General features: G+C 49.3%; 1 protein-coding gene across 1 annotated transcript; it reads right to left on the bottom strand.

Annotated features, from left to right (window-relative positions):
• Nucleotides 1-1933: 1933 nt before the first annotated feature.
• Nucleotides 1934-16366, bottom strand: LOC113911436 (leptin). Its single transcript, XM_027574041.1, has 3 exons — nt 16250-16366; nt 6377-6548; nt 1934-4668 (listed from the first exon to the last, which is right to left on the bottom strand). The coding sequence occupies exons 2-3, from the start codon at nt 6518-6520 to the stop codon at nt 4312-4314; spliced, it is 501 nt and encodes a 166-aa protein (XP_027429842.1). The 5' UTR covers nt 6521-6548; nt 16250-16366; the 3' UTR covers nt 1934-4311.
• Between the last annotated feature and the right edge of the window lie 11089 nt (nt 16367-27455).

Below are 27455 nucleotides of genomic sequence, written 5' to 3'. Positions count from 1 at the left end.
CGTGTGGGCTGAGAGGCTTCCTAAGGAGCCAAAGGGAGAGGTGCAGGGAGCCCCGTGAACAGGCATCCATACCACAGCTGTGGCTATCTCAAGGAGGGTTGTCTGGTACAGCAAGTCTCACTCCTTTTGCTTCTCTGGCTCTTTAGTACCAATAACAACAACATCATTTATTGACTGCTTTTTTTGTATATCAGTCACTGGGCTAATAGCTTCCTAAATATTTTATTATCTAATCTTCTAAAGACTCCTGATGAAGGGGCTATTATATTCCCATTATACAGATGACAAACTGAGGCTCAGAGTGGTTAAATAACTCACCTAAGGGTTAAGCATCCTCTACGCTGTGAGCTGGGGTTGGAGATGAGGGCTGGGCATGGAAGCTCCGTTACCTTCTTTACATCCTTGACTCTCCCATCTTCAGGTCTGAGTGTTCTCGGAGCAAGGACCCGGGAGGGCTGAGGATGTCAATATGCCAGTGAGCTTAACCTGGGTGGATCTGCTGGTCAGAGAGCACCAGACTCAGATTCTGTTGGTACAAGCCTGGAATGAATCACTCCATGTTGTTTTTGGAAAAGTAGGGTAAAATTTTTTTTGGTCATGTCCTGCAGAAATCTGGGATGGGGTCTTCTGAAATATTCTGCTGGGTTGACCTGACTTTTTTCTCCCTAGACTCTGCAAAAGTCCTGCCTTTGGAGGTTGAACATGGTCAGATGCTGCCGCCAGAGTCTGCCAGCTATTTGGGAGATGTGAGTAGTGCCTCAGGGGAGAACAAGAGAGTGCCCAAGGATGGAAAAGGTTCTGGAAGGATAACTTGAAGAACATGCCCTTCCACTGTGACCCTGGCAGTCACCTCACAGAGCAGGGAATGGCATTTTCAGGCCTCTGCTCCGAGACCCCTGTTACTGTGGGCTGACTTCCAGAGCCACTTAGGGATGGTGGGGGCAGGGGGCTTCTAAGGCTTGTGACTGCTTGGAACTAAGACATCTCAAATGGTCCCAGACGGCCACTAAGGGCAAATACATCGTCCCTGAGCCCTGTTACCCATCTCAGGCTGGCAGAGACTGGGGTGGGTCAGGGCACGGGCACCTTTCTAGGTCCTTGGGGGGTGAGTGCAAAGAAAGTCTTGTAAGAGAAGGACCATGGCCTGGACTTTTCAGCAATGTGGACCAAAAATTCTCTCTTTTTTATTTAAGTTGGTTTGCATCGGATTTCTGTCTCTTGCAGCTAAAGAAATCTTGACTGGTACGGAGTCCAGCCACTTCCCTGAGCTGCCAAGTGACCCGCTTAGGCTGTTTCACCCATAGCTGACAAATCTCCCCCTGCCCCCCCCAGCCCTCTGCGGCTTCCCCTTCTTCAGGAGCTCGGTCTCCCTTTCCTCCACCACTTAAACCAGTACTTAGGAATGGGTTAGCAGCTGTCAACTATACTTTGAAATCGCCCATGGAAGTGACTGCTTGATGGACAACCCCCCCGCCCCCGCGCCCTGCCCCCAGTCCTCCCCAGAACTTGGGTGGAAACTGTCAGGTTCTAACTGCACCACAGAGATGATTGTGCTCTGTGCCTGCAACAGGATAAGTCTTGTCTTTTCGAGAGTCTGTGCCCCTGGTTGGGTCTGCTGTTGGGCTGCATGTTGTTGATTGTTTGCTTGCGGGTTTTTGTTGTTACTTTTTTTTGTTTAAAAAATAATTTGGTGCTTCTCAAGGCTGATTTGCAGACCCACACTGACTCTGGTGCCGAATGTGCTCCCTTTGCCAGCTCAGTGCTTTGGGGGAATCCTTCAGCCTGATTAACTGGTGGCCGGCTGTGGCTAAACCTGGGCAGAGCTGACCCCAGTAAGGGGTGGAGGCCAGCCAGGCCTTGCCCTGTCACACACAAATAGCTCTTCTAATGCCCCTGCAGAAAGGGTGACAGAAAACAAAGACCAAGGGGCAAAGTTAATTTATTTGGATTTTTTTTAACAACAACAAAAATTTTTTTAAGTTACAAAAAAAGACAATCGTTTACATTTTAGAATTTTCACACTCTGAGAATGAGCCGTGGTGCCAGGTTTTGGTGAGTGAAAGGCTTAAAAGATCCCAGCCTGACTGGGTGGTAATGATTACCTAGATCCTATTCTCGAGCGGGTCTGACTCTGCCCATCTCATGAATCTCTCTGTTCTAGAACTTTCGATTCTTACCCCTTTCGATATCAAACTTCTTTGCCACTGACGGCCTCTTCGGCATGTCCCTTTCCCTCCTGTCTTTCCTTTGTCTGCCTTTCTTTGTAACTGGCTGCACATACCTTCACCCCGGTGTCTCAGCACCAACAAAACAGCCTCCTCCCTCCAGACAATTCACATCCCTTGCCTCCCGCAAAATCACTTCCAACTCCTCTCTCCCAGCAAGCCTTCTTGGTCTCCCCTGCCCAACGCTATTGGCATCTCCGGGGAGCATTACCTGGGTCCAGGGACACTCTGGGAGTCAGAGGGCCTGAATCTAGTCTTGGCCCTGCAACCTGCCTGCTGTTACCGTCTTAGGTCATGTTCTCATTTTTAAACTGTCAGCTACGCTGCTTCAAAGGGATGTGGCTACACGGTAATAAATGCTGCCGTGTCCCGCAAAGCAAAAATGCTACCAAGTGCAAGCAGGGTTAGCCTGTGGGCCCCTGAGCACTGCCACCCTCAGCTCAGCATTTCCCGCCTGCTGAGGAGGTTGCTGGTTCGGCTGGTTCGGCTGCCCCGTTGCCATGGGGAAAGGCCAGCTTTTGCATGCTGGTGTGTGGAGTTTTGACCATCTATAATGCAAGGTCCCTGAGGGTTAGACTGGATTTTAATGTGTACTTGGTGAGCTTCTCTAGCCCATAGCACCAATCAGGGCTGAGCACAAAGTAGGTGCTCAGTCTCAAAGTTGACAGCTTTGATTCAAATTTCCTTGGACAGATCCACCACCTAGAGTGTGATGGCCTCACCACAGTGGCAGGATGGTGGAAAACCCAAGCCTCCTTGTTCATCCCCCCAAACATGGCCTCTAGTGCGAAGGGCACTCCTGGAGGCCTGGCCTGGCGGTCTGGCACTCAGCAGTGCTGGTCCAGGTCTTGGGACCATCCATCCACTAAAGCCCACAGACCTTCCCACTGGAATAAAAATCCACCCCAAATGAGTGGGAAACATGGTCTTGTTTTGGGTGAGCCAGTCAGATAAGAACCACAATTTGGCAGGCACATCCCAAGTAGGGCTACTGCTTATAAATCCAGTGTGGGATCATCCCCAGACCATTCCAAGGTCCATACCAAGGACCCCTGCTCTGGGGATCGCTGTCTCCAGAGAGGGATCCTCACTCCCCGATAAGAAAGACCTCTCTCCAGCAACTGGAGGAGCCAGGGCTCACAACTGCCCCAATAAACAGTCTTCAGTGTCACTCCCTCCATGGGTGGCTGGCAAAACCCCCCACAACCCCCTGAAGGGGTCATCTTTTCATGAAAACCACACTAAGTAGTTGCAGAGATGAGAAAATGACCCCCTCCCCCATCCGAAGAGCCCATTGCACAAATGTAATTCAGAAAACAAATTCTGGATCCTTCCCCTTGCTGCTAACACATTCCCCACCTCTAGGTGCACACATCCATACATCTCAGATGACAAAATTCATCTTTTATTTTGAAATAACCTGGTCCTTGGAGATCTGCTCAGGGCAATGCCATTGCAAACACTGTAATTTCACATCTGTCACAGTAGAAACAAAGTCAGTTACCAAAGAACTAACTCGAGAGCCTTCAAGTCACTAGAAATGGGTTTGCCTCAGCCAGGCCCATCGAAGGGATTGGAATGAGCATCCCTGGCCCTGGCCAGCCCCAAAGAGCCTGGAAAAGCTGATGTCTTGCCTCCAGTCCATCCAGAATGAAAGGTATAATAAATAATGTGTTGCTGGGAGTTTGCAGCCATGTGGATGTAGCCTTAACAGTGCTCCCAGAATTCTCAGACAGAACCTCACTTGATGGTCCAAAGGCTTGGCGGGTGCCTCCTGAAATCACCCCAGGTCACGCTGAAGCATGCAGTGAGCGGGGAGGTGGCACAGGAAGGAAGACTCTCGTGAGAACCCCAGATCCAGTTCACTGTTTGCCGGATGGGTCCCCCTTCCTGGTGAGCATGGAATCATGCATTCTATCTTTGGTTTCGTGCCTTGGAGGCTTATGCCTTTGGAAAAGTGGTGCCGAGGTGTGAGAGAGAAATGGCCCGGGGTCTGGATAAAGGACACCCACACAGGCTCGCTCCTGGAGACACCCAGAAGCCCAGGGCTCTCTCCTCGACTTTGGGAAGAGAGGCCTTTGAGGCCTCAGCACCCAGGGCTGAGGTCCAGCTGCCAAAGCATGTCCTGGAGGGCTGCCTGCAGCCTGCTCAGGGCCACCACCTCCGTGGAGTACAGTGAGCCTTCTAGGACACTGCCCAGGCTCTCGAAGCTCTCCAGGCCCCTGGCCCGGGGCAAGGGGCAGGTCTTGGAGGAGGCCAGCAGGTGGAGAAGGTCCCGGAGGTTCTCCAGGTCGTTAGATATTTGGCCCACATTTCTGGAATGCAGACTGGCGAGGATCTGTTGGTAGATGGCCAACGTCTGGTCCATCCCGGACAGACTCAGGACCGGGTGGAGCCCAGGAATGAAGTCTAGACCAGCAACCCTCTGTTTGGAGGAGACAGCCTGCCGGGAGAGAGGAAAAGGGAGAGCAGGATCTCAGAGAAGTCGGTTCTGCAAGGCCTCGGCGTCTCCCGTGAGTGTGGAGGTCCGCTCTCTTGCTTTCCTCGGGTCCCACTCACCACCCTGGCCCAGGCCCTTGTTTCTTGGGCTCCGGGGCTGCCAAGCTTGCAAGCTGGTCTCCTGGACTTCTGTCTTCCTGCCCTTCCCAAATCACCCTGCCCTCCCCTTCCAGACCGATCTTCGCAGGTTGTTCCCTCCTCTAAATGGCCTCTGCTGTGGAACCAGCCATGGGGCCCGATTTCTACTTAGTTAAGTCTCTTTCCCAGGCACTGAGGTCCTCCTGAAGCGCCCCTCCCCCAGCCATCCTCCCCTGCTTCCACCCGCCAGAGGACTCCTCCCTCCCAGTCAGGTTCTCCAAGGCCTCCCACCCCTCAGGGATCAAGGCTGGACGCCACCCCCCCCCCCCCCCCCCCCCCCGCCGCCAAAAGTGTCCCACCTCACTCTTTGGCTCCAGTAACGCTGGTTAACAGGAGGGGCTCTCCCTTTCCCCACTGCCTGTGACACTCACTCTCGGCACCACCCAAGCTGGGACACTCTGGATCTATCCTGAGTGGCCCCGTGAAAGCAAGGAGACTCCTGGGTTTCTCTCTATAAAATGCCCAAAACTCTATCTAGTTCTGAGCTGTCCCTGCTTCTGGCCACCTAACTTCTCCCTGGCTACCCAAGGCCACTGTCAGACATGCATAGCAGGCAGGAGATGTGGAAGTTTCTAGATTGCTCCATGCTGGGGGAGCAAGCAGGCTTTTAAGACTCGGGGCTACCAAAAACCACAGCTAAAAACCTTTAATGAGGGCATGCTGTGTTCTGGCTCTGTTGGGGGCCGGGGGGGGGCAGGTGGATCACTTGCTTTGTCTAATTGAATCTCATAACAACCTTGTGAAATCCCTTATGATAGTCCCACTATCTAGCTGCGGAAACCAAGGCTTCAAGACACTGAGGAACTAGCTTAAGATTTTACAGAGAGAACAGAAGTGTGAAGATTCACATTCGGTCTTCCTAATTCCAAATACAGCCCTCATCTAGGAAATGGCTGAAGGTCTAGGCCTGTGGACCCCAGGACTTGCAGTAACAGGGAGAAGCTTCACAAGGCCAGAGTTCAGCTAGGAAGAATGCCCAATGCGGGGCGCCTGGGTGGCTCAGTCCGTTAAGTGTCTGCCTTTGGCTCAGGTCAGGATCCCAGGGTCCTGGGATCGAGCCCCGCATCGGGCTCCCTGCTCAGCAGGAAGCCTGCTTCTCCCTCTGCCTCTCCGCCTCCCACTTGTGCTCTCTCTAGCTCTGCTCTCTCTCTCTCTCAAATAAATAAATAAAATCATAAAAAAAAAGAATGTCCAATGATAAGCACATTTAAGCGATGTGACAGAGGCCCAGAGGGGATGCAGCTGGGGTTCTGGTCATCTGCCAGTGGGACACAGGAGCTTTATGGCTCCCTCTGGTCCTAGGCACTAGGATTCCCATCAGAGAGGAAGGAGAGGGAGGACGTGGGAGGCAGAGGGGAGAGGAAGAGGAAAGGCAGCTCTGCTCGTGCAGGAGGGAGGAACCGAGGCTGCCATGGCCCCTACATGGGGCTGCACAGGCCTTGGCTAACGTCTGAGGTCCTGGTTTCCCCATAGGCTGGTCACAGCTCTATTTTGTCTTCTCAGACCCTCCCTACCGTGTGTGAAATGTCATTGATCCTGGTGACAATCGTCTTGATGAGGGTTTTGGTGTCATCCTGCACTTTTTGGATGGGCACAGCTTCAATATACCACAGATAGGGCCAAAGCCACAGGAATTGGCACAGGGGTCCGCAACGCATCTTCCTTCCCAGGATGTGCTTCTTGGGCCTGAAAACAGAAGGAGCCACACATAGCAAGTCTCTGGTATCTCAGAAAAAACACCCAGACGCCCTGTTACTAACCACATTATCTGATGTGTATAAAATTGAAACTTGCCTTCTGCCATAGCAATCATCCCCTCAGTGTCAGAGACAATTTGTTATCTAGAATTACATTAATGAAATGCATTTCCTCGGGGAGGCAGGGCCTGAGCAATTAATCTACGAAGTGGTGTGGGATGGACCACAGAGCAGTAAGCCAAGGCAGGAGCAAATGGACGTCGTGGTGATGACAGGACTTTATTGCATGCTGGGAAGAAGAGAATGGGCTTTTAAAGTCTGGTCTGAACCCAGCCATTTAATAGCGGCCTGACACAAAGTATATCACATAACCACTAAAAACCCCACCCGCATCTCCTGCAATATACCTATCTCTTGACTTTTATGAGAATCAAATGAGACAATGCACGTGCAAGAGCTTTAAGGGTATTGTGAAATGTACTCTATTATTATCCTTATTACTAGAGATGATGTTACCTGTCCTCTCCATTACTCTCCCATGGCGGCCGCTGATGCCTCTGTGATGGCATTTATCACTGGCTTTATTACTTCCTTTCTCTCCCACCGGGAGCCTGAATGCACCCAGCCCTGGTGGAAGGTCTGTTAATGTGTCAGATACAGAGCCGGGCACCAAGGATACAATCGTGAACAACAGGTGTTCTCTACTCTTGAGTTGCTTATGCTTTCATAGGAGAGATAAACAGGTCTGCAGGCCATTCCAATACAGGAAGAGCAAACTTTTTGAGAAGGATGAGTGCAAGATACCACGGGAGTACAAAAGGGGATCCCTCGAAGAGGTGTCACCTGAGCTGGGTATTAAAGACCCAGTAGGCATTAGTGAGAATGGAAAGTGGTTGCCACAAGTGGCCAGAAAACAGCTGGTTTAAAGGAATGGAGGCAGGGGTGCCTGGGTGGCTCGGTCGGTTAAGCATCTGCCTCCAGCTCAGGTCATGATCCCAGGCTCCTGGGATCGAGCCCCGCATCGGGCTCCTTGCTCAGCGGGGAGCCTGCTTCTTCCTTTCCCTCAGCTGCTCCCCCTGCTTGTGTGCTCTCTCTCTCTGACAAATAAATAAATAAATAAAATCTTTAAAAAAATAAAATAAAGGCATGGAGGCAGGAGAGACTATATAACATGTTCATCCAGAATGACTGACACTTTCAAAGTCATGGAACAATGAGTTCTAATATTAATAATATGCAGATCCTTGAGTAAGCAGCAAAGTTTTAATGAGATAGATAAGACAAAAGGTAATACGGTTAAATGTATGCGAGACTGTGATCCATGTTGTGTGCATGAGCCTGAAATGATAATCAAATGCAAGTAAATATTAGCATGAAGGTTCCGGAAAAGGCAAAAAAGTTAATCCCTGTTTTTTATGTTCTGCCTCATCTGGGTCTTGATAACAACACATAATACATTTTCTATCCACAGGTGGCAATATTAGTATGATTCATATTCTGGCAATATAATAGAAATAAACGGTCTGTTTATATATTATTTATCATGCTCGATCAAAGGTATGCTTTTAATCTGAATTTTATAGAAGGAGGAAACCGAGGGTCGAGAAGATGCACTAACTTGCTCAAAGTCAAACAGGTGAGTGGCTGAGTCAGGGTTCTGCTTAACCCAGAGATGCTGGGGTGCTTTCTCCCCACCCCACAGTTTCCCCAGCCTTTGAGGAGAGCCCCAAATTACAAACCACCCCAATGCTCAACCAAGGTACCACCTCGGACCACGGTCCTTGGAAACAAACACCCTGCTCTAGGATGAAGCTATGAGATTGTACCCCCGTATCAACTTTGAATATGAAAAATCCTGAGTAATTCAGGAGGGGGCACTTCAGGTGTTTCTGTGCTTGCTTTCTCTCTTAAAAAGTCAAAGCTCCCTCTATTAACTCCTGATTACATGAGTAAACATTTCCACCAAATGTTTGTGGGACGGAGTTAAATAGCGCTAATCCCCAGTATGGTTCCATGAAACCCTAGCAAAGGTGGAAGGTATAGTGGTTCGGTCCCAGGGTGTCAGTGAGCCCCTGGGCAAATACTTAACTTCCCTACAGCATCCGTTCCCGTGAGTAAAACGGAAAAAATAACACCACCTGGTTGAAAAGGGCAAATGAGATGGACCTGTCAAGCCCCGGCGTATTGTGCATGTGTGTGTACCGAAGGGTGGGTGGGTGGGGGAGAGGTCAGCCATCTGGGAATTGTGTGATTACTGGGCAGGGCCTGAAACACTGGGCTACCACTGCCTGTAGCCAACCCTGAATCTAGCATTTGGCCCGCTGCCTCCCCTGGGCCATCTCCACAGGGTGCCTGGCATTTCTGGGTGCTCCCCCTGCAGCACAAGATTTCTAGGATTCTAGTGTAATGACACCCTCCTTCCCGGGAGAACTTATTACCAGATTAACTCTGGTCATAGTCACTCTCGCATAATGGCCACCTTGTAACACCTGAATGGGAAAACAGTTTTACAAGCCCCTCTATCACCACTGATAATATGCTTCAGTGGATACAGAAAATACACTGTAGTTCCTTGAAATGTGGAATTGAGAAGCTGCAGCTAAATTTGCCTAAGAGGAGGAGCCAGATTTAGGGGAGCTCCGTAGATAACCCATAACAAGTCCATCTGAGATCAAAGTGGTGGAGAGAACATGGCCCACCAACATACGCAACACAACATGTGTGCTCACATACATAACACACAGCATATGCACACACACACAAATACATCAACACACCGAATCCTTTTAATAGAGGCTGCTAGTTATCTCCAATATCTATTCTTCCCTTCTTCCCCAGTAATAGAATATCCAAGTTTAGATGGTGATGTGCCATCCAGAATAAGTACTACACTTCTCAGCTTCCCCCAACTAGGTTTGGCTATGCTACTAAAGCGAGGCCAATTAAATATCAGCATGGGTGCTGTGTGGCAGCTCTTGGGTTGTGTGCCTTTGCCTTTTCCTCTTACATCCCTCCCTCCATCCCATGCCTGGATTGCGGACGCAGTAGCCAGGGCTCTGGCGCCATCTTGAATCATGAGGAGGAGAGCCTCACCTTACAAATGGTGGAATGGGGAGCCGAGGTGACATACTGGCCTCAGACTGCCCATGCCTGGACTTGTGCTGCACGTGTGAGACATATCCTCTGTCTCGGTTAAGCCACTGTTATTTGGGGTCTCTGCTAAATGCAACCAAACTTAATGCTAGCTGATTCATACACCTGGACATGGGCATCAGGACAGAGTGGATGTCAAGTGTTCCTGGGTTCCCCTGAGTGTCAGTACCTGGGTGGGGACTGGCTGTGGCCCAAGAAGGTGGTGCAGATGGCCGGTAAGAGCAGAGTTTAGGGACTAGAGAGGGCAGGGATAATTCAAGACAGCAACAACAACTTCACTAAGCACAGCCCCTGACACGTAATGGTTACTCAGTGGATAGCAGATGGTTGACAGCTGACGTGTATTGATCGCCCACCATGGGCCAGGTACAAAGACAAAAAGGACATGGAACCACAGGAAGGGGCATCAGGACTAGGGAGGGATGGGGATGAAGACGGCTGGGTTTCCCCAAAGCCCAGGGAAGATACCACAGTATTTAATGTTGTCAACTATTAACATATATTATTTCTTAGAGATAAAACTAAAGAACAAAACTGTGCTCTTGAACAACCAGTTTACATAATTAGCTCTAACTCCAGGAAGAATGTAAAAGTTTTTTTGCTTTTTTTTTTTTTTTTTTTTTTTTTAGGAGGGATGTTTAAACAGACAGCATGCCCAGGGTAATTCACAGGAGGGAGACATGTGTAAAATTATGAACTCTGGAGTTCAGCAGAACTCTGCTTGAGTTGGAGTACAGGACCTTGGACAAGTCTGCCAAACTCTCTCAGACCATTGTTCTTAGCTATAAAATGGGAATGATACAAACTAATTCCCACCTGAGGCTGTTCTGTGGATGAAATGAGGTAATGTATATAAAGCGCTAGCTCTTTGCTTGGCCTATGGCCAACCCCAATACACAGGAGCTGTTATCACCACTATTTCCAGCTAAGGAATCGAGGAGGTGTCTTGGAGGAGGTGGCATTTGATAAGGGCCGTAAAAATCAGGAGGAATTGGGTTTGTGAAGATGGAGGAGAGGAGCAGTCCAGCCGAGGGCTCAGAGGCTGAAAAATACCTGTGAACTCAGGACACAGGGGCTCACAGCCGGCATGGGGTTGATGGGCCAGGAGGTAGGGTGGGATTGGGCCCCGAGTACCACATAGGGAGGCTAGGTTTCTTTTGCGGAAGTGAGGAGCTCTGACTGTTCCCAGGCTAATGCTTTCAGCCCAGGTGACAAGAAGGATAGAGATGGAAATTGGCAGAGGCACAGGGAGGGCGTTGCAATGCCTCTGATTTGCTGTTTGCAACTGGTGGGACCTCAGGTGGACCCATCCAGCTGACAGTTGGGATTGGCAGTCACATTCAGAAAAACAGGGCTGCAGATGTAGACCCAGGAGTGCCCAGATGGAGAGAGCTGAGGTGGGAGGAACAGGGAGGAGAGGCAATTGTCAGCCAGCTGCCTAGGCGGCAAAACCTTTCCTCTCTAAAAGTTTCCAAAATGGTTTTGAACATTTAGGAGCTGTCATTTTTTGAGGGTTAAAAGATGAACCACTGAAATGTTGATACAACATCCTGTCTCTTTTGTTTCTCTCTGCCCATTATTTAAGTAGATCCTGGGGAGGGAGATGGGCACCGTCGGGGGAGGTGTGGCCAATGGGCCGTATGCACACTGGCCAAGGCCTCCCCTTCACTCTGCTGCTCCCTGCCCCCACCCCTCTGCTCACCCTCACCCTCTGGCCCTCCTGTTCACTAGCTTTTGCCTCCTGCTGCCTTCCCTCTCCTTTAATTAAGACCCTGACACCCCCCGTCATCTCTACCTGCATCCCCTGCCATGGGTGCACTGGAGAAGAAAAGAGAAAAACCAGTGCTCCCAGGGCAGCACTAGAAAAGGAAATACCACCACAGAAAACAGTTCCAAGGCCAGCAAGAGAGGCTCCTATAACCACACCTTCCATCCGACCACATCCTACTCCCTGAGTTCACGTGGGGCCTGCATGCTGGCCCCAGCTCTATTCATCCTTAGCTGACCCCCCTCCCCAACCCTGTCCCACTTCTATGGGGGCCTCCCACCTCTGCCTTCTCCACAGACAAGCTCACCTCCTATTTCCCCAAGAAGCTGGTGGCCTCCAGATGTGACCTCCTTCACCTCCACTCTGGTCCTAGGGGAACCTCTGGAACCTCTCTGTCAAGATAGGGGGATGCTTCTCCAGATCCAGGCTGAAAGGTTTGCTGGGCCAAGGTCAGGGCTGCCTACAGCCTTCTGATGATAGCAGTGGTGGTGGGGAGCCGGAGGGTGGGGAGAGCTTAGGGACACAGAAGCATTTGCTGGTGAAGGCTGCTAGCCTTGAGGTGTCCAACATCACATGTCTTCTCCTGGTTGAAAGTGCCAGAGGTTAGCAGGAACCCAGCACACACTTCTCTCTTCCTTCTTCTCTTCTCCAGCCATTGGGATTTCTATACCCCCTTTTCAGTAAGCCTCGGTGTGCTAGTATGAATTAAATTCAGATAATGTGGTATTTGCTGTTAATTATGAGGGAAAAGCTTTGGATGGTCTAAGCCTCTCCCTGCAGAAATTCCTCCTGCGGGCTCCTCCCATCCTTTCCTTCTCCTCCTTTCCTTCCTTTCTCCATAATTCCAAGTTGGAAGGAACTTGGGGACAGGGAAAAAAACAAAGGATGAATAGAGACAGGGAAAACCAGATCTTGGTCATTCAAGCTCCTCAGAATCCAGTGGAACAAACAGAAGCGAAAATAACTCATTTTAACACAACCCCATCAAGGTTATGAGGGAAGGAGCATAGAATCTGGGGAGCACAGAGGAAGGTGGTAACTCTAGGGAGGTGAGGACAGCCTTGTAAACGAGGCAGTATTTGAACTGAGACCTTAAAGACAGGAGTTCCCCAAGAGGGCAAGTAGGGCATTCCAGACCTAGGCGGCAGTGTGGAATTGGGGAAAACTATGGTGGGTTTAGGAGAATTCAATATGGCAGAAGGGTAGAGCGTGTGAGGCTAGAGAGCTAGAATGTCCCAGGCTTGATTCCACCTCGTGGGGGATCTGTCCTATTCTGAGCACGCGCGCGCGCGCGCACACACACACACACACACACACACACACACACACACACGCACACACACACACACACACACACAGGTGGTCCCGGAGGCCATGTCTGCATGCCCAGTGGTAGGCAAAAGACCGAGAATACTCTTCTCCTCCCTTTCCTTATCTCTTCCTCCTCCAAACCCTGATTAGGTCATAAATTAGCATCTCTCCCAGGAATTAAAAGTAGGGCTTCAGAGAGCCCAGTTTGTCTCTGCTGAGGGCTCAGAAGCTCCAGGGTAGCTGTGGTTGCCCTCATGTGCATGGAATAGCCTAGAAAGACCAGAGTTCATCCTGTAACTGGTGGGTTACAGTCAGTGGCTGTGCTCCTTCCTGACCTTTCTGGTTCCTGACCTGGGTGGTTCTGGGTCCTCCCTGTCCTTAGCCTCCACTGTGAGATACTCTTCCACATATACTCACTTGAGTATGTTTCAACTCTCTGAATATATTTTTAGATATAGATAAACACATGTAAGAGGAATGAGGGTCAAGAAATCAAACTCACCCTTACGATGAGTGCTGCATTCTTAGGAGTTCTGTTTTTTCAATGTTGGTTGCAATATATTGTTTGAAACACTGAGCTAGCATGAGTGGTTTTATCTTCTTTGCAACCAAGAGGCTTGTCTGAGAAATGTTAACACACTTAACCAGCAGCCAGAGTGGGGGTGTGGGGGTTACATTCTTCCTACTCATCACAAACCACCCTTAGATCTGATCCCCATCATGGATAACAAATAGGTTTCAATTCCAGTGTCAACTCTGATCAACTTTCCACGGCTCCCTGGCACACTGTGCGGATGAGGAACCTGAAGCTCCGTCCAGCCTCAGAGGGGAGGGTGCCTCGATCAATTAGCACTGTCTGCCAGGTGCAGGAGGCATGGACATGCTATTTGTTCCAGCATCTCCCAAGGGCCTGGCACAGAGCAGGTACTCATGAATATTTGTTGAAAGAATAAATAAAATGTTTCCCATCTCTGACCTTCATTGTCTAACCAGGTTAACCTACCTCTATCATGGTTCACCTGCCACAGTCTCAAAGTCACATTGTAGAACTCCCTTTTGCCCAGCCGGAATCCCTGGGAAACTTTCTTAATGAAGGCAGAAAACACTTTGGCTTCCAGATTTCCCTTTAACAGGGACCTTGGTTGGCTTCCTGCACCTCAGGTGTGTCCTCCAGCACCCTGTGGGTCCCCATTCCTTTCAGCTTCCCCAGTTCTGCTCCATCCTGATGGTGGTCCCAGGTGCTCACTGCCTTAGTCCTATTCATCAGCCGGGCTCCAGCTGCTTGCTCTGGGCCTCCTGTGCTTCTTAGAGACCTCTCCCCCTCCTCTCTGTGGCTTCCCCCCACCCCGCCTTTGCACTCCTCCCCAGCCCCATGCACCCCAGAGTACAAACACAATGCGCACACCGATGGGGATGAGATCTTCAATGAAATCAGTGAGATGTCAGCATTGACATGGATCACGCATCTGGTTTGGGGGAGCTGACAAACTGGGCAGGAAAGACTGTAAAATGCAGTTTGCTGAGAAGGAAGGCACATCTGTTGTCACACATGGAATAAGCGCAAAGAATTCCCTGAGCCCAGGCATCAGGTGTGTTGTTTCCCAGCAAAAACAACCTCTTTCTTTTTCTCTGAGACAACTGTGTGGACAAAGAAGAATTTCAAGGCTCCGGGCTGGCAGGCCAGGATGGAGCTGCTACCACAGAATCCTACTGCTGGGGAGGACAGAGCCTCCTGATTGACCGGACAATTGCAGGACAATTTGGCTTGCTTTTCCTTGCAATCACATGCATGCTGTTCAAGGATGCACACCCCACAAGGACTCTACTTCCCTGAAGCCCCTTCTCTCTCCCCAACTCCCACGTTCCTACGGGTGGCATCTAGGCTGGAGCAGGGGACAATGACCTGGGTTCTGCAAGGAGAGCTCTCCCAAGTGGCCACCTCCACACCCTGCACAGGCCACTCAGACACGAGAGGCATCCGCCTGGGGCTGAAAGGCAGGAATTCATTGCAATCTCCCTGGCTCTGTCCTTGGTACTTGGAGCCATTTCCTGGAATGGGGGGGGGGGTGGAATATTTCCCCCAAATACCAAGAAGAGTTATTTTGGGCATAAGATGTACAAAATATGAGAAGGACGCTCCTTTGGCCAACATGGACACGTTCCCCTCAGCCCAATGTCCTCAATTGCTAGAAAAGGGAAGAACCTAAAAACATCCACTGTTTTTCTCTTGCCTTCTCCCCCTACCTAAATGAGAGAAATGATCCGCATGGCATCTCTGCTCCTGGGCACATGGGAATGGCAGCGACTATGATTCTGTAGACCAGCCTGGTGGGAAACAGATTGGGTACCCTCTCTCCCACCAGTCCCAGCTGACTGCTGCCCACCTCAGAACGCTACAGAGCAAACTTCCCGGTTCCTACAACGGGGAGTCATGGAGCTGGTGCTCCTAGGTTGGTGCCTGCAAGTAGCTGCCCTCTGCCCCGCCCACCCTGAAGACCCTTCTAGCAGAAATCAATCATCTCACCCTCTCCAAAACTGCCATTCTCAAAGGACAACCAGTCCACTCCTCTTGGATCTAGCTGTACCTAAGGATTCACAATTCCAAAATGCCACCATCTTGCAATTGTAGAAACGGGTAGGTAAAGGCAACCACACCCACAATGCAATGTAAACCAGGCCCGGAGAGAAGGCAGACTCTGCCTGGGGCCTAACTGCCAACAGTGGGTATTTGTGGTATTGACAAGAGAGCTGGTAACAGTGAGAAACATGCAGTAGGCCTTTCTGCGACCCGCTGCTCTGTTAGCTCAGAAAACCCCAATTTCTTCCATTGTCAAGAAGGCAATTTGCTTGGCTTTGAGGCCAGACGTGTGAGACTCGGCAGAATTTCTCCGAGATATTTGGGTTCTTCCTGACAGTTTTCCCTCCACCTCTACCCCACAGTGGTCCTGTTCCTAGGCTTTGGCCTTATACAGATCCTTGCATTCACACATCAGAGATGAACACCCCCACTGGAAAATGATGCCGCAATTCTTAGCCGCAGCGCAAAGCTAGTTCCCAGAAACCGAACGCTCCTGCCCGAACCCCCAGCACCCCCGACTCTATCCCCTTCCGAGGGGGACAGGGTACCCTGATCTTCGGGGATGTGCTCAAGGCAATTTCCAAAGCATCTCAGCAGCTGCGCTGGCGGCTCTGACAGTCTCCGGGGACCCTGGCTGGCTCCATGGCACAGATTCCTGCTCCGTGGGCACTGGCACAGCCCGGCCCCGAATCCAGGTCTCCCCCGCCGCCTTCCCTCCCGTTTGAACTCTGGTACAAAGCCGCCATAGTCCAGAACCAAGCCGTCTGTCCTGCCCCTCGCCCGCCTCAGTTTCCCCGGCGTTCAGGGTGGGGTGGGGTGGGGTGGTGGCTGGCCAAGAAAGACCAGCGGAGAAGGAAAAAGGAGCGTGCCCGGGCCTTACCTCGCAGCTGCTGGCACCGCGATTCCTCCGGGGCTCCATGCCTGCCCGCCCCTCTTATAGCCGCCCGAGCACAACTTGCGCAACGGGCTGGCAGGCCCGGGCGCACCCGAAACTCCAGCTCCCGCCCCGCCCTGCCGGGCAGCGTGGGACAGCGTCCGGCCGGCCGGCGGAGGGGCAGGGGCCTCGAGGGAGGGCCTCCGCGGCGCCGGCAGCTAAGTGTTTGCCCTCGGGGACAGCCCGAAAGGCTGGAGGGCGGCTGGCGGGGGCGGCAAGTACTGGCGGTCCCGCCCGAGGCTCTCGGCACTGCCGCGATGCCGGGATCGACCTCTCGGGGCCAGGGTGGCGGTGAGGAGCTCCTCTGAGCCCGCTGAGAGCTCGGACGGCGCGCCCTCGACGAGGCGGAGGCGCACCGACGGCGAGGCCCGCGCGGCCGGCCCGACGGACCCGGGCTAGAGGGAGCCTGCCCACCGTGCAGCCCGCGCCCCCACCCAGGATGGGGGTCTGCTCTGGCGCGCCCAGAACCCGGCTTCCAGTGCTCAGCCACCGGAACTGGGTTGTGAGGAGTCGGCCCCCAGGCGACACTGGGTGCGCTGCTTCGGAGGGCTGTGAGGAGGACCGTGCACTTTGGCCTTTGGGGGATGCTCTGGACGCACCGCGAGTCCATCGCCTACCCAGTATTTCCCACGTACATAGGAGAGTGTACGACGCGGTATTTTCCCCTCCGGACCTGGGAGTAGAAGCCTGAGCCTCCCTCGGGTTTCAGGGACAAGGAAACTGAAGTCCAGGAAGTTAAGTGACTTTCTTTAGAACCCCCAGCTGGGAAGGGGTAGAAATGGGCCAGGAACCCAGGTGCCAACAACTAGATCAGGCCCATTCCCGTCCCCACAGCAAAGAGCAGCCCTGAAAACAAGCCGTTAAGAACCAGCCCATCTTGTGCGGGGAGCAGTTGGGAAGTTACGTGGGTGGGCCGAATTCGGCCACCACCTGTTTTGGTATGACTATGAGCTAGGACTGGTTTTTGCATTTTTAAATAGTTGAAAAAAATAAAAAGAATAGTTATGGCACGTGAACATTATATGAAATTTACATTTTGGTGTCCATAAATAAAGTTTTGAATTTTGGCCAAAAAATGGGGAGGGGACCTTTTCCCTTTTGTACCTACATATCTCTGATGTTGTCTTTTGGTCTGAAAAGCCTAAAATGTTTATTATCCAGCCCTTTGGAGAGAAAGTTTGCCAACCCCTGAACTAAAGGATGCAATGAACATTAGCACCTCTGGGTGGGCGTTGTGGGTGGGCGTGCAGTTAGTTGTGGGTGGGCGTGCAGGACTGCTCATCCAGCCCTTCTCCCAGCAGAATCTTCCCATTGCCCTGGGGTCTCTTCCTTCCCCATTGAAGAAGCTTGTCCTGGTCACCTTTCCAGCCAACTCCCCTCCTTCCAATTGGCTTGGGTGACCTCTTCCACCTCCTCCCACAGGTTGTAAGTGGAAGGCAGGGGTCAGGTCATCCCCTTTCTAAGTCCTGGTACTTTCACAATGCCAGGCGCACCTGGGTGCCCAGGAAGAGTTTCCTGAATGGAACCCTAGGGGCACTATGGACCACAGAACTGATTTCCGACATGCAGTATTAGTGACCACAGTGTGGGGATTCCTCTAGACTCAAGGCCACTGGGAGGTAGATATTTAGAAGGTGGGGAAAGACACCTGCAGTGATGATGGTGTGGAGGTCAAGGAACGCTAGGCTGACACCGGTCCTGGCGACACCATCAGGTTGCATTGGAGACTTTCTTATGGAAACATGTTCCCCAAAGCCTGGTGTGCTCCACCAAGACCACAGGGGTCTGTTTTGTTCACTGCTACATCTTCAGCTCATAGTCCAGGACCTAGCATGACGTATTTCATTTTTAAGACATATTTTTAAATGAAAATTTCAAACATACAGAAAAGCAGACAATATACCTATCATGTAGATTTCCCATATTTGCTTCATTTACTTTTTGGCTAAAATATTTTAAAGCAAATTACAAGCATTGTGACATTTCATCCTTAAATATTTCAGTGCGAGTCTCTAAAAAATAAGGAAGCTTTTCCCCATAACCACAAGACCATTATCACACAATTATAATTCCTTAGCATCACGAAAGAGCAACTCTACATTCAAATTCCCCAAATATCTCAAAAATGTCCTTCATAGTTGCTTTGTTTGAGCCTGGTTGTTTTGCACTTATTTAATAACTATTTATTGAAGGAAGGAAGAAAGGAAGTTGAGCTAATATTTGTGGAAGTCAGAAAGTGTTAGCACTGCTGTGATTTGTAATTGTACTGCCACCGAAAAGGTGGGAAACCAACTAAATGTCCGACGAAAGAAATGGATAAGATTACTGAAAAGCCACGTAAAAGCAATACGCACACATTAAAAATTATGTTGTAAAATATAATATTTAATGATGCAGGAAAATTAATTCTATTTTGTGAACTGGAAAGAATCCAGTTACAGGGCTTCTGTCTGGCTCAGTCAGTAGAGTTCGTGACTCTTGATCTCGGGGTTGTGAGTTTGATCACCACGCTGGGTGCAGAGATTACTTAAAGAAATAAAAATAAATAAATAAATAAATAAATGAAGAATCCAATTATGAGATGGCGTTTTCTGATCACACACATTCACACCAAAATATACGGTATCGCTTCTGAGAGTGGGATTAGAAATGATGTTTAATCTCTTTTTTTGGTGTTTTTCTGCTTTTAGAAAGTGTATACAATGCAATTACATTTTAAAGAGAAATATTTTATGGTGCCTTGTGTTGTTTTCATATAGCAGCTGTTTCACTCGCTGCAATCAAGTTTTCCTTGTCCCCAGCATCTTTATAACTTGGCTCTAAGCAAGGGCTTAGCTTATTTGCAGGACCCCATGGCAGCCTGGGGTTGTTCATCTCAGTGGCACCATGGCACCATCTTTGGGGTCACGGGCTGGATTTGAACAGATCTCTTGCATGAACATCAAACAGCACTTGAGGCCACATTGCAAAGATATGGACTGCCTATCTGTCTGTCTATCCATCACCTATACTTGGCTGATTAATAAATCTTTATGTTATTTTGGGGCACCTGGGTGGCTCAGTCGGTTAAGTGTCTGCCTTCAGCACAGGTCATGATCCCAGGATTATGGGATCGAGTCCTGAGTCCCACATTGGGCTCCCTGCTCAGCAGGGGTTCTGCTTCTCTCTCTCCCTCTGCCCTTCCCCTGGCTTGTGCTCTCTCTCTCTCTCAAATAATAAATAAAATCTTTTAAAAATAAATAAATCTTTATCTTATTTTATTTTTAATGAAATACTATATAATAAAATATTTTTTTAATGCAAAAGGGAGAAAGATATGAAAACTCAGTCTCTTCCCAGCCCTCCCTCTTTCCCTAGTAGCAACTGTTATTACCAATTTCTGGTGTGTCCTTCCATGGATATTCATGTTCTATCCTTCATCTATCTATTCGCTTAAACACACACATACACACACACACACACACACACACACAAATGATGTCATAGTAAACACACTACTCTTCCTGACCCTCGTTTTGAAATTTTTTTATTTTGGCGAATTTCCAATTTCCATAATACATTTACAAGAAAACATGACCTAACAAATCCCCATATACCCATCATCCAGCTTCAACCACTATTAATCTCACTTCTTCCATTTAATATCTCCAGAATCTCACTTCTTACCAGCATACATATATCTTAATGATCTCGAATATAATTTCCTACCAGTATACATAGAGCTGTGCCAATCTTTTTATTTTATTTTTATTTTTATTTTTTTTTAAAGATTTTATTTATTTATTTGAGAGAGAGAGAGAATGAGAGAGAGAGAGCACGAGAGGGAAGAGGGTCAGAGGGAGAAGCAGACTCCCTGCTGAGCAGGGAGCCCGATGCGGGACTCGATCCCGGGACTCCAGGATCATGACCTGAGCCGAAGGCAGTCGCTTAACCAACTGAGCCACCCAGGCGCCCTGTGCCAATCTTTTTAAAGTCATATATTTCATTTTATGGATGCACTGTCATTAATCTTACCATATTGTTGCATATATGATGTTTGACTCAATATATTTAATTAAATTAATTACTATTTAATGTAATTACATTTCAATATGAATAAATATAGTGATGTAACTATACTTACCTATGTGTGAGTATATCTGTGGAAGAAATTCCTGGTAATTCTGTGGGAGGATTGTTGAGTCTAAGGGTATGGACATTCAAATAGAAATATATGCCAAGTTACATTCTGTAGAGATTGCACCAATTTACTTATGCAAATGGCTGCAAGTAACAGTGACTTCAGCATCAACAGCATTTAGTTAACTCTTATAACCAGAAGCCTGGAGGGGGGCAGGCGTAGTAGCTCAGTGGCATCATCAAGGATCCCGCTCCTTCTAAACATGTCTGGATCAAAGGCACATTGACGTATGTATGAAGAGATTTTGTTGGTTCAGATACAATTTTCCTGCCTAAGACATTCACACATAAATGTTCTGTCTCCTCATCTGACTGTGCTTTGTCTGTTTGACTCTATAATAAAATTCAGAAGCAAAACAGAAGAAGAAGAAGAAGAAGAAGAAGAAGAAGAAGAAGAAGAAGAAGAAGAAGAAGAAGAGATTTCCTGCTCCTTCTGATCTTCTAGTCTTCCATTGTGTCCTTGTGCTTATTGCCTCACAGTTGCAAGATAGATCCTACCCCCTCAGGCATCATATCCTCACATGATTGCCCAGTAAGACAGAGGCAAAAGGTTTTCTTTTCTTGAAGTTCTGTTTCAAGTTGGGGCAGGGAAGTCATATTTTCCCTTATTTCTCATTGACCAGACCTGGGACTTGTGCCCACCCCTAGACCAGTCACTGGCAAAGTAGAATGTGAATGCCATGAGTGATTGAGACCAGTCGTCACTCTCCCCCTGGGGCTGGGGCAGATCAAGGTGGATAAAGGAAAGCTCTGTCCTTACCTGAAAGAATTAGGGTTCCCCATGAGCTTGGAAGGAGAGTAGAAATGGCTCTTGGGCACACAACGAATAACCCTTGCTGTATTCAGCTATGGTGTGTTATCAAGCTTCTGATAAACTTGACTTATTATTAAACAGTAAAACTTAAGATCCTTTTTTTTTTGAGCCCTGACAATCTTCACAATAAAAAAAGGGTAATCTAGCATTTTATATTTCAATATTGCTTTTTCTTTTTCAAAGCACTTTCATGATCTCATTTGATTTTGACAGTGACCCACAGGAAAAGGTAGGGCGGGTCTCATTCCCATGTTATAGGCGGGAGCCTGAGCTTCAGAATGGTCAGAGGACTCTCCCGGCAAGTGGCGTCATTGGATGCCATGGCTGTCAGTCAAGGTGGCCCATGTGGTTCGACACTGACGTCAGCCATGAGCTGCCAGCTGACAAGGGCACGCTGGGGTCTGAAGGAGGCCTCACAGAACCCTGTGCTTTGCAGACCCACTGGTGGTGCCCTGTTGAGGGAGAAGAAAGGCAGATAACGGTTAAATCTCTGTTCTGACTTTAGGTAATCCTAAGAAGCTTCTCTTGTATGAAATAGGCCTTTCCAACTACATTGAGGAGGAGTCTATAAAGGCCTATAAATTGGACTAAAAAAGCAACCGGATACTTCAGCCAAATAATAGGTCTATGAAATAAAGTTAATATTAAATACGTGTATGGGGGGGTGGACCGGATTGGATCTTTTGGTATGTACGTGGCGCCTTACGGGTGAGCTCCCCAAGGGCAAAGACCATATCTTATTCACCTCCCTGTTCCCAGCCCCTGACACAGCACCTGATACGTGGCAGGTGCTCCCTAAATGCCTGTCAGGTGTGTGAGTGCTCTAAGTTATTTCTGCTGATGACTGATGTTCCCCCTGTTATCATGTCAGAGGACCCTGGTTATTTCTACATAGAACTAATCTAAAAGTATAATCAATCAATCAATCAATCCGTTAATTACAAATTTGTTTCTATTTCTGTCTGCATCATGAGAATGTATGTTCCATGAGGATCAAGACTGGGTCTGCCCATCCCAGCTCAGGACCTGATACGTAGTAAGTGCTCTATAAACTGTGAAATGGAGTTTTGAGCAAACATTTGTATCCCTAGTTTTTAGCAGTGGGCTCATAGTGGGCCCTCAATAAATATCCATGGATTATCCATTCTTGACTGCGAACAACAGTGACTTTGTGAAAATGTATCTCTTACAGGTTGGGGTGAAGTGGAGGAAGACAGTGTCCCGGGTGGACAGAGAGCCCACCATGAGGTCTGCTACCTTCCATGGGATCCCATCTGAAGGGCCAGGTCAGCTGGAGGAGAGACTCAAGAAGAGAGAGATCAAATCCTTTATAAAGGAAGCTAAAGAGGGGCTGGATTTTGAAAGACCTTGATAGAGAGTGAGAGCCATTAAAGGCACCATGTGAAGGATTCACAGGGCCAAGTCACCATTTGGGGAGAGTCAACTGGCAGAGAAATATGGGAAGGTTTGCAAGGAAAAAACTAAAATCGAGGAGACAAATTAGAAAAGATCTTTTTTTTTTCCCATTTGTTCATTTATTCATTCAACCAGGAAGCATACATGAAGAGCATACATGGGCTGGGCCCTGTGCTAGATCCTGGAGATGAAAAGAATGAGTAAGATTTCGTCGTGGACTTCTGCAATAGTTCCGGAGCCTGAGTGAGGGGCGTGGGGAGACAGGAGAAGAGCCAAGAGACATTTTGTAGACAAGAACACCAGCCGTCCCTGTACACTGAATGCCCAACCCGAGGAGGGAAAAGCAGCCATGATTCCATAAGCCTACCAAGTCAGTGACGGTGCTGCGGTCAGAGGCGGGGAAAGTGCAAGGTGCCTGGGCATGGAGGGGAGAGGGCAGGCTGGGGCAAACGATGTTTGTGACCGTGGCTGTTTGGAGCATCCCGCTGCAGATGTCTGGCAGTGAACTGGAGGCTGATGTCCACGTGAGGGGCCAAGGATGGAGATATGGTTCTAGGCATCATCTTCAAGGGTAGGAAAGACGACTTCTTGTGACATTGGGGTTGTGGGGTGCAGCAGGTTGTGGGGAACTGTGAAATGCTGTGTAATCTGTAAGGTTACAGTATAGTCGTGTGCAGCGGGAGGGTGTGAAAGAAGGGGGGGATTGCTGGGGTAAAGGTCAGGAGGGGCTCGGAGGAAGCCCCACAAAGTAGAGGGTGCCCTGGAGCTTAGCGGTCTACAGAAGGTTGGGGGGAGAGCCCTGGGAAGAACGCAGCAAGAACAGTACCACCACCACCCCCTGCCTTTAACTATTTAATTGCCCAAATAATCATGTTCATTGCAGAAAATTTGAAAATGCAAAGAAGCAAAGCCACACAAAAAAAAGCCATCCCTAATCTCCCCCACGCCCCCGCCCCCATGCTGAGATAACCCCTGTTAATATGGTTGTGCTGATTTGCCCAGATTTGGTAACAGCCTCTTCCATCCTGGGTTGGAATCCAGCCTGGAAACTCTGAAGAAAGAAATGACAGCCAAGAGGTCTACTCCAGCAGGCTCACGCTCCGGGCTGCATGCTCTTTCCCTCACCAAATCTCTCCTCCCAGTTGGAGTGGAAGGACTCGGGCCATGATCCTAGGTAGAGCTGGACCCTCCCCAGGAACCTGGGGACTGAGCAGGCATTTGGGAAGATGCTGCGGAAAGAAAGCAAGAAGCCTTCAATCCTACAAGAAGGCTGAGCCCTGATGCATCCTGCGGCTTCCAGAGTCTCCAGCGCTGTGTCTGTCCGTAAAGGAGATGTTTTACCAGGCTCCTTGCATAATCATCCGTAGACATGTCTCTAGCAGCTAGAGGCTAGCTTAAGAGGACACACCCGCTTCTCCTGCAGTTAGATAGAGTAGCAATTATGCTGGGTGTGCAGCACCTCCTCAGGGACCCTTAAGGAATTCAGTCTTCCAGGAACAATCTGGGAACAATTCAAAATCACCATGGAAACATGACTGGCGACATCGATTGTCTGCCAGAGGGCCTGTGTATCACAGTGTCTCTGAGGGCAGGCCTTAGGGCCACACTGCCTGGGGTTGAATCCTGACTCTGCCATTTATTAGCACGAGCTTTGGGGTAAGTTACCTACCCTCCATCTGCCTCTGCTTCCTCATTTGTGACGAGAGCATCGTAGGGCCCGCTCATAGGGTTATTGTGAGGGCAGCTCGTGTTCATTCAGGTAAAGCACTTGGTAACCACTCTACACATGGTACTTATTAATGAGAGCAGGGGCATTCAGAGCACACTGCACATGGTGGGGTCAGTCTGGAAGGCTTCCTGAAGAAGGCACTGGGTTTGTACAGGGCTGAGCAGTCAGGGAGGGAAGGAGTTCAAATGTGCCTGCTCAGCTGAATGCAACACAGTGACCACAAAATCCAACCATTCTGCCTTTATGTAACTCTTAGGCCTGAGTCCTGGTTTGCCCATCATGGCCTGTAGTGAGGCTGATGAGTGGGAAGATCTGCGTGCCCAGGGCTGAGGCAAAGCTGCCAAGTGCATTTCTGCAGTACATCGCTTGAGTGGGGTTGCTGTGTGGCACCGTGCGTGGCTAAGAAGCATGGTCTAGCATCCAGGATCTCTGGAGAACCCTCCTGGGCAGGGCCTGCTCCCAGAAATGTGGCTCCCTAGCACCTGGCCCCAGCCTGGGCATGTCTTGTCCTGTGCCCAGGGAGATGTCACTTTATTATACTTTAAAAAATAAGAGTATCTTATACTCTGATTATACAAGTAATGAACACATCTTGTAGAAAACATCCAGAGAAGATACTTTAAATTTCTTATGATTCCCCTACCCTGATATCACCAGTTTTGTATTTTTAATGCATAAATTTTCCCTCTTTCTTACATCTTGCTATATGTGCATATACACTTTTTGCTATCATAACAGGATCAACCAGTGCATATTGTTTTGCAATGTGCTATTTTCAATTGTCTTCAACTTTCTTTTCATATCGTTAAGTATTCTCCCATGATGTAATTTGTAATGCTAGCATTGTGCAACTATGCCATAAATTATTTAACCTATCTCTTATGGAAAATTTAGATCCTTTTAGATGATTTTTTTTTATCTCATAAACAGTGCTCTCATGCATAATCTTGTAGATAAATCTTTCACATATTCACGCTTACTTCCTTAGGGTCATTCCTAAAGGCTGGACTAACAGCTATGCCTATTTTAAGGCCTTGGATGCCTACTGCAAGGCTCCCCAGATGAGGAGCCCCCCCCCCCATGGCTTCCCTACCCGTGGACCTGAGAAGGCCCGGTTATACCACTTGCAGGGAGCTGGGCTGATACCACCAAGCACCTTAGAAACTCCCCCCCAGCTGAAAGAAAGTGGCTGGGACAAGGAATGTGGCAGAAAGTTGTGTCATCTGCTATGCAACCAAAAAACGTCGCTGTCCCTTGAGAGCCAGGTAAGCTGACAACAATTAGTGGAATCTGGGAACACCCTGGAGGTGAGTGCGGTGCCTCAAAGAGGAAGGACTCAGGAAAGACAAACTTTCCAGCTCAAAAACCTGCTTTCCAGCTGAAAAACCTGCTTGTAGCTTTCAAGGGAGCCCCAGCTTTGCCCACGCCTCTAGACTATGGTCCGTCTATCCCACCAGAAGGAGCTCCCCAAGGGCAGGGATGTATCTGTCCACCTTTGCACGCCCACACCCAGCCCAGGGGCTGGGAAAGATCTGTTGAACTGGCATGACAAACTCCACCCCAACTCACAGCCCCTGTACCTGCTTGTCCTGCATTTTCAAGTCAAGGCCAAGGCTGCTGGCACCCACCTTACTGCCAGCACAGTGTACATTAGAGCATCTTTTCTGGAGGCTGCTTGAGCAATGTGTCCCGAAGGCCTTAAAACCCGCGATTACACCTGTACACCCTGAAGTAATCCACGGCCCCCGAGGAACTGCCGGCCTGCCTTTCTCATCTATGTCCCATCGAGTCTCTGTATACTCCCTTCACTCACATCGCTTCCCCATTCACATCCTAGGCACCCTGGCCATTGGGACGAAGCATTTCCGGCCCCATGCCCCCGACTCCGCTCCTCCTCCAGACACAGTTAAAAATAAGACCTCCTCTAGCGCGCCTGCCCTGACCCCTAGCTGGACGGCTTTCCCACGGCGTGAGAGTCCCTTATGTGCATGACTCATTTGAACTTCCAAACCACAGTCTATTTGAGGGTAGGCAGGCAGAATCTACATCTATGTTATCTTCATCCTTCACCACACCTGGCAGAGCACAGTCCCAGCAGCGGGCTCGGGGTGGGCTGTCCGCACTCAGCACTCCGCACTCGGGCAGCGCTGCGAGGCGCACGCTGACGTCAGCACGCTGGCGTCGGGCACGAGCTGCGCAAGTGCGCACCCTTCCTAGGAGCTGTGGTGTTTTCAACCTCGGTTTTCAGGTCCTCAATATAAAATTTAGTTGAGGGGCGCCTGGGTGGCTCAGTTGGTTGGGCGACTGCCTTCGGCTCAGGTCATGATCCTGGAGTCCCGGGATCGAGTCCTGCGTCGGGCTCCCTGCTCGGCGGGGAGTCTGCTTCTCCCTCTGACCCTCATCCCTCTCGTACTCTCTCTCATTCTCTCTCTCAAATAAATAAATAAAATCTTAAAAAAAAATACAAATTAAAAAATTTAGTTGAGCAAATGGAGGCTGGAAGGGGTGAAGAGCATTGGCCAAAGGCACACAAATTGGGTAGAACCCACACGATCGGATTTTAAGTTTGAGGCTCATTTCCTAAGGCAAGCTGCTTCATATTTATACTGGGATACAAATATTATTTCTAATAGAAAAGAATTCCTTCCTTTGCAGTAAGATCAAGCATACAGGATGTTAAATAGGTGCGAAGAGTTCCCCTGGTGAATTACAGGGAGGGTTTAATGAACTGAAATTTGATTCAAAAGTGCCAGCACCATGAAATAGGGTTTTTTGAGATAAGGAGCCCCTGTCATGGCCTTCCCAGAGACTGGGAGGCTCTGGCATCCTCAGTTCCTCATCTCAAAAAGCAGTGCCTTTTTACTAATAAAGACTGAATTTGTATTGGTAGTACAATTAATTACTGATAGTAAATTTGCTTGTGGGAGAGTTACTGAGATACTTAACCCACGCTGTGCCGGCGTTCCAACATTGAGAATGAGAAAGTCGAGGCTCAGAGAGGTTCATTAACTTGC

Source organism: Zalophus californianus, chromosome 12 (assembly GCF_009762305.2).
Source record: "Zalophus californianus isolate mZalCal1 chromosome 12, mZalCal1.pri.v2, whole genome shotgun sequence".
Taxonomy (NCBI): Eukaryota; Metazoa; Chordata; class Mammalia; order Carnivora; family Otariidae; genus Zalophus; species Zalophus californianus.
Note: the sequence above shows the minus strand (reverse complement) of the source record. Positions and strands in the feature narration are given on the sequence as shown.

Excerpts from the sequence above, each read along its gene's own strand:
- LOC113911436 (XM_027574041.1), bottom strand. The coding sequence starts at position 6,520 with ATGCGTTGCGGACCCCTGTGCCAATTCCTGTGGCTTTGGCCCTATCTG. Across the intron at positions 4,669-6,376 it reads TCAATGACATTTCACACACG|GCTGTCTCCTCCAAACAGAG; the intron begins GTAGGGAGGGTC and ends CTCTCCCGGCAG.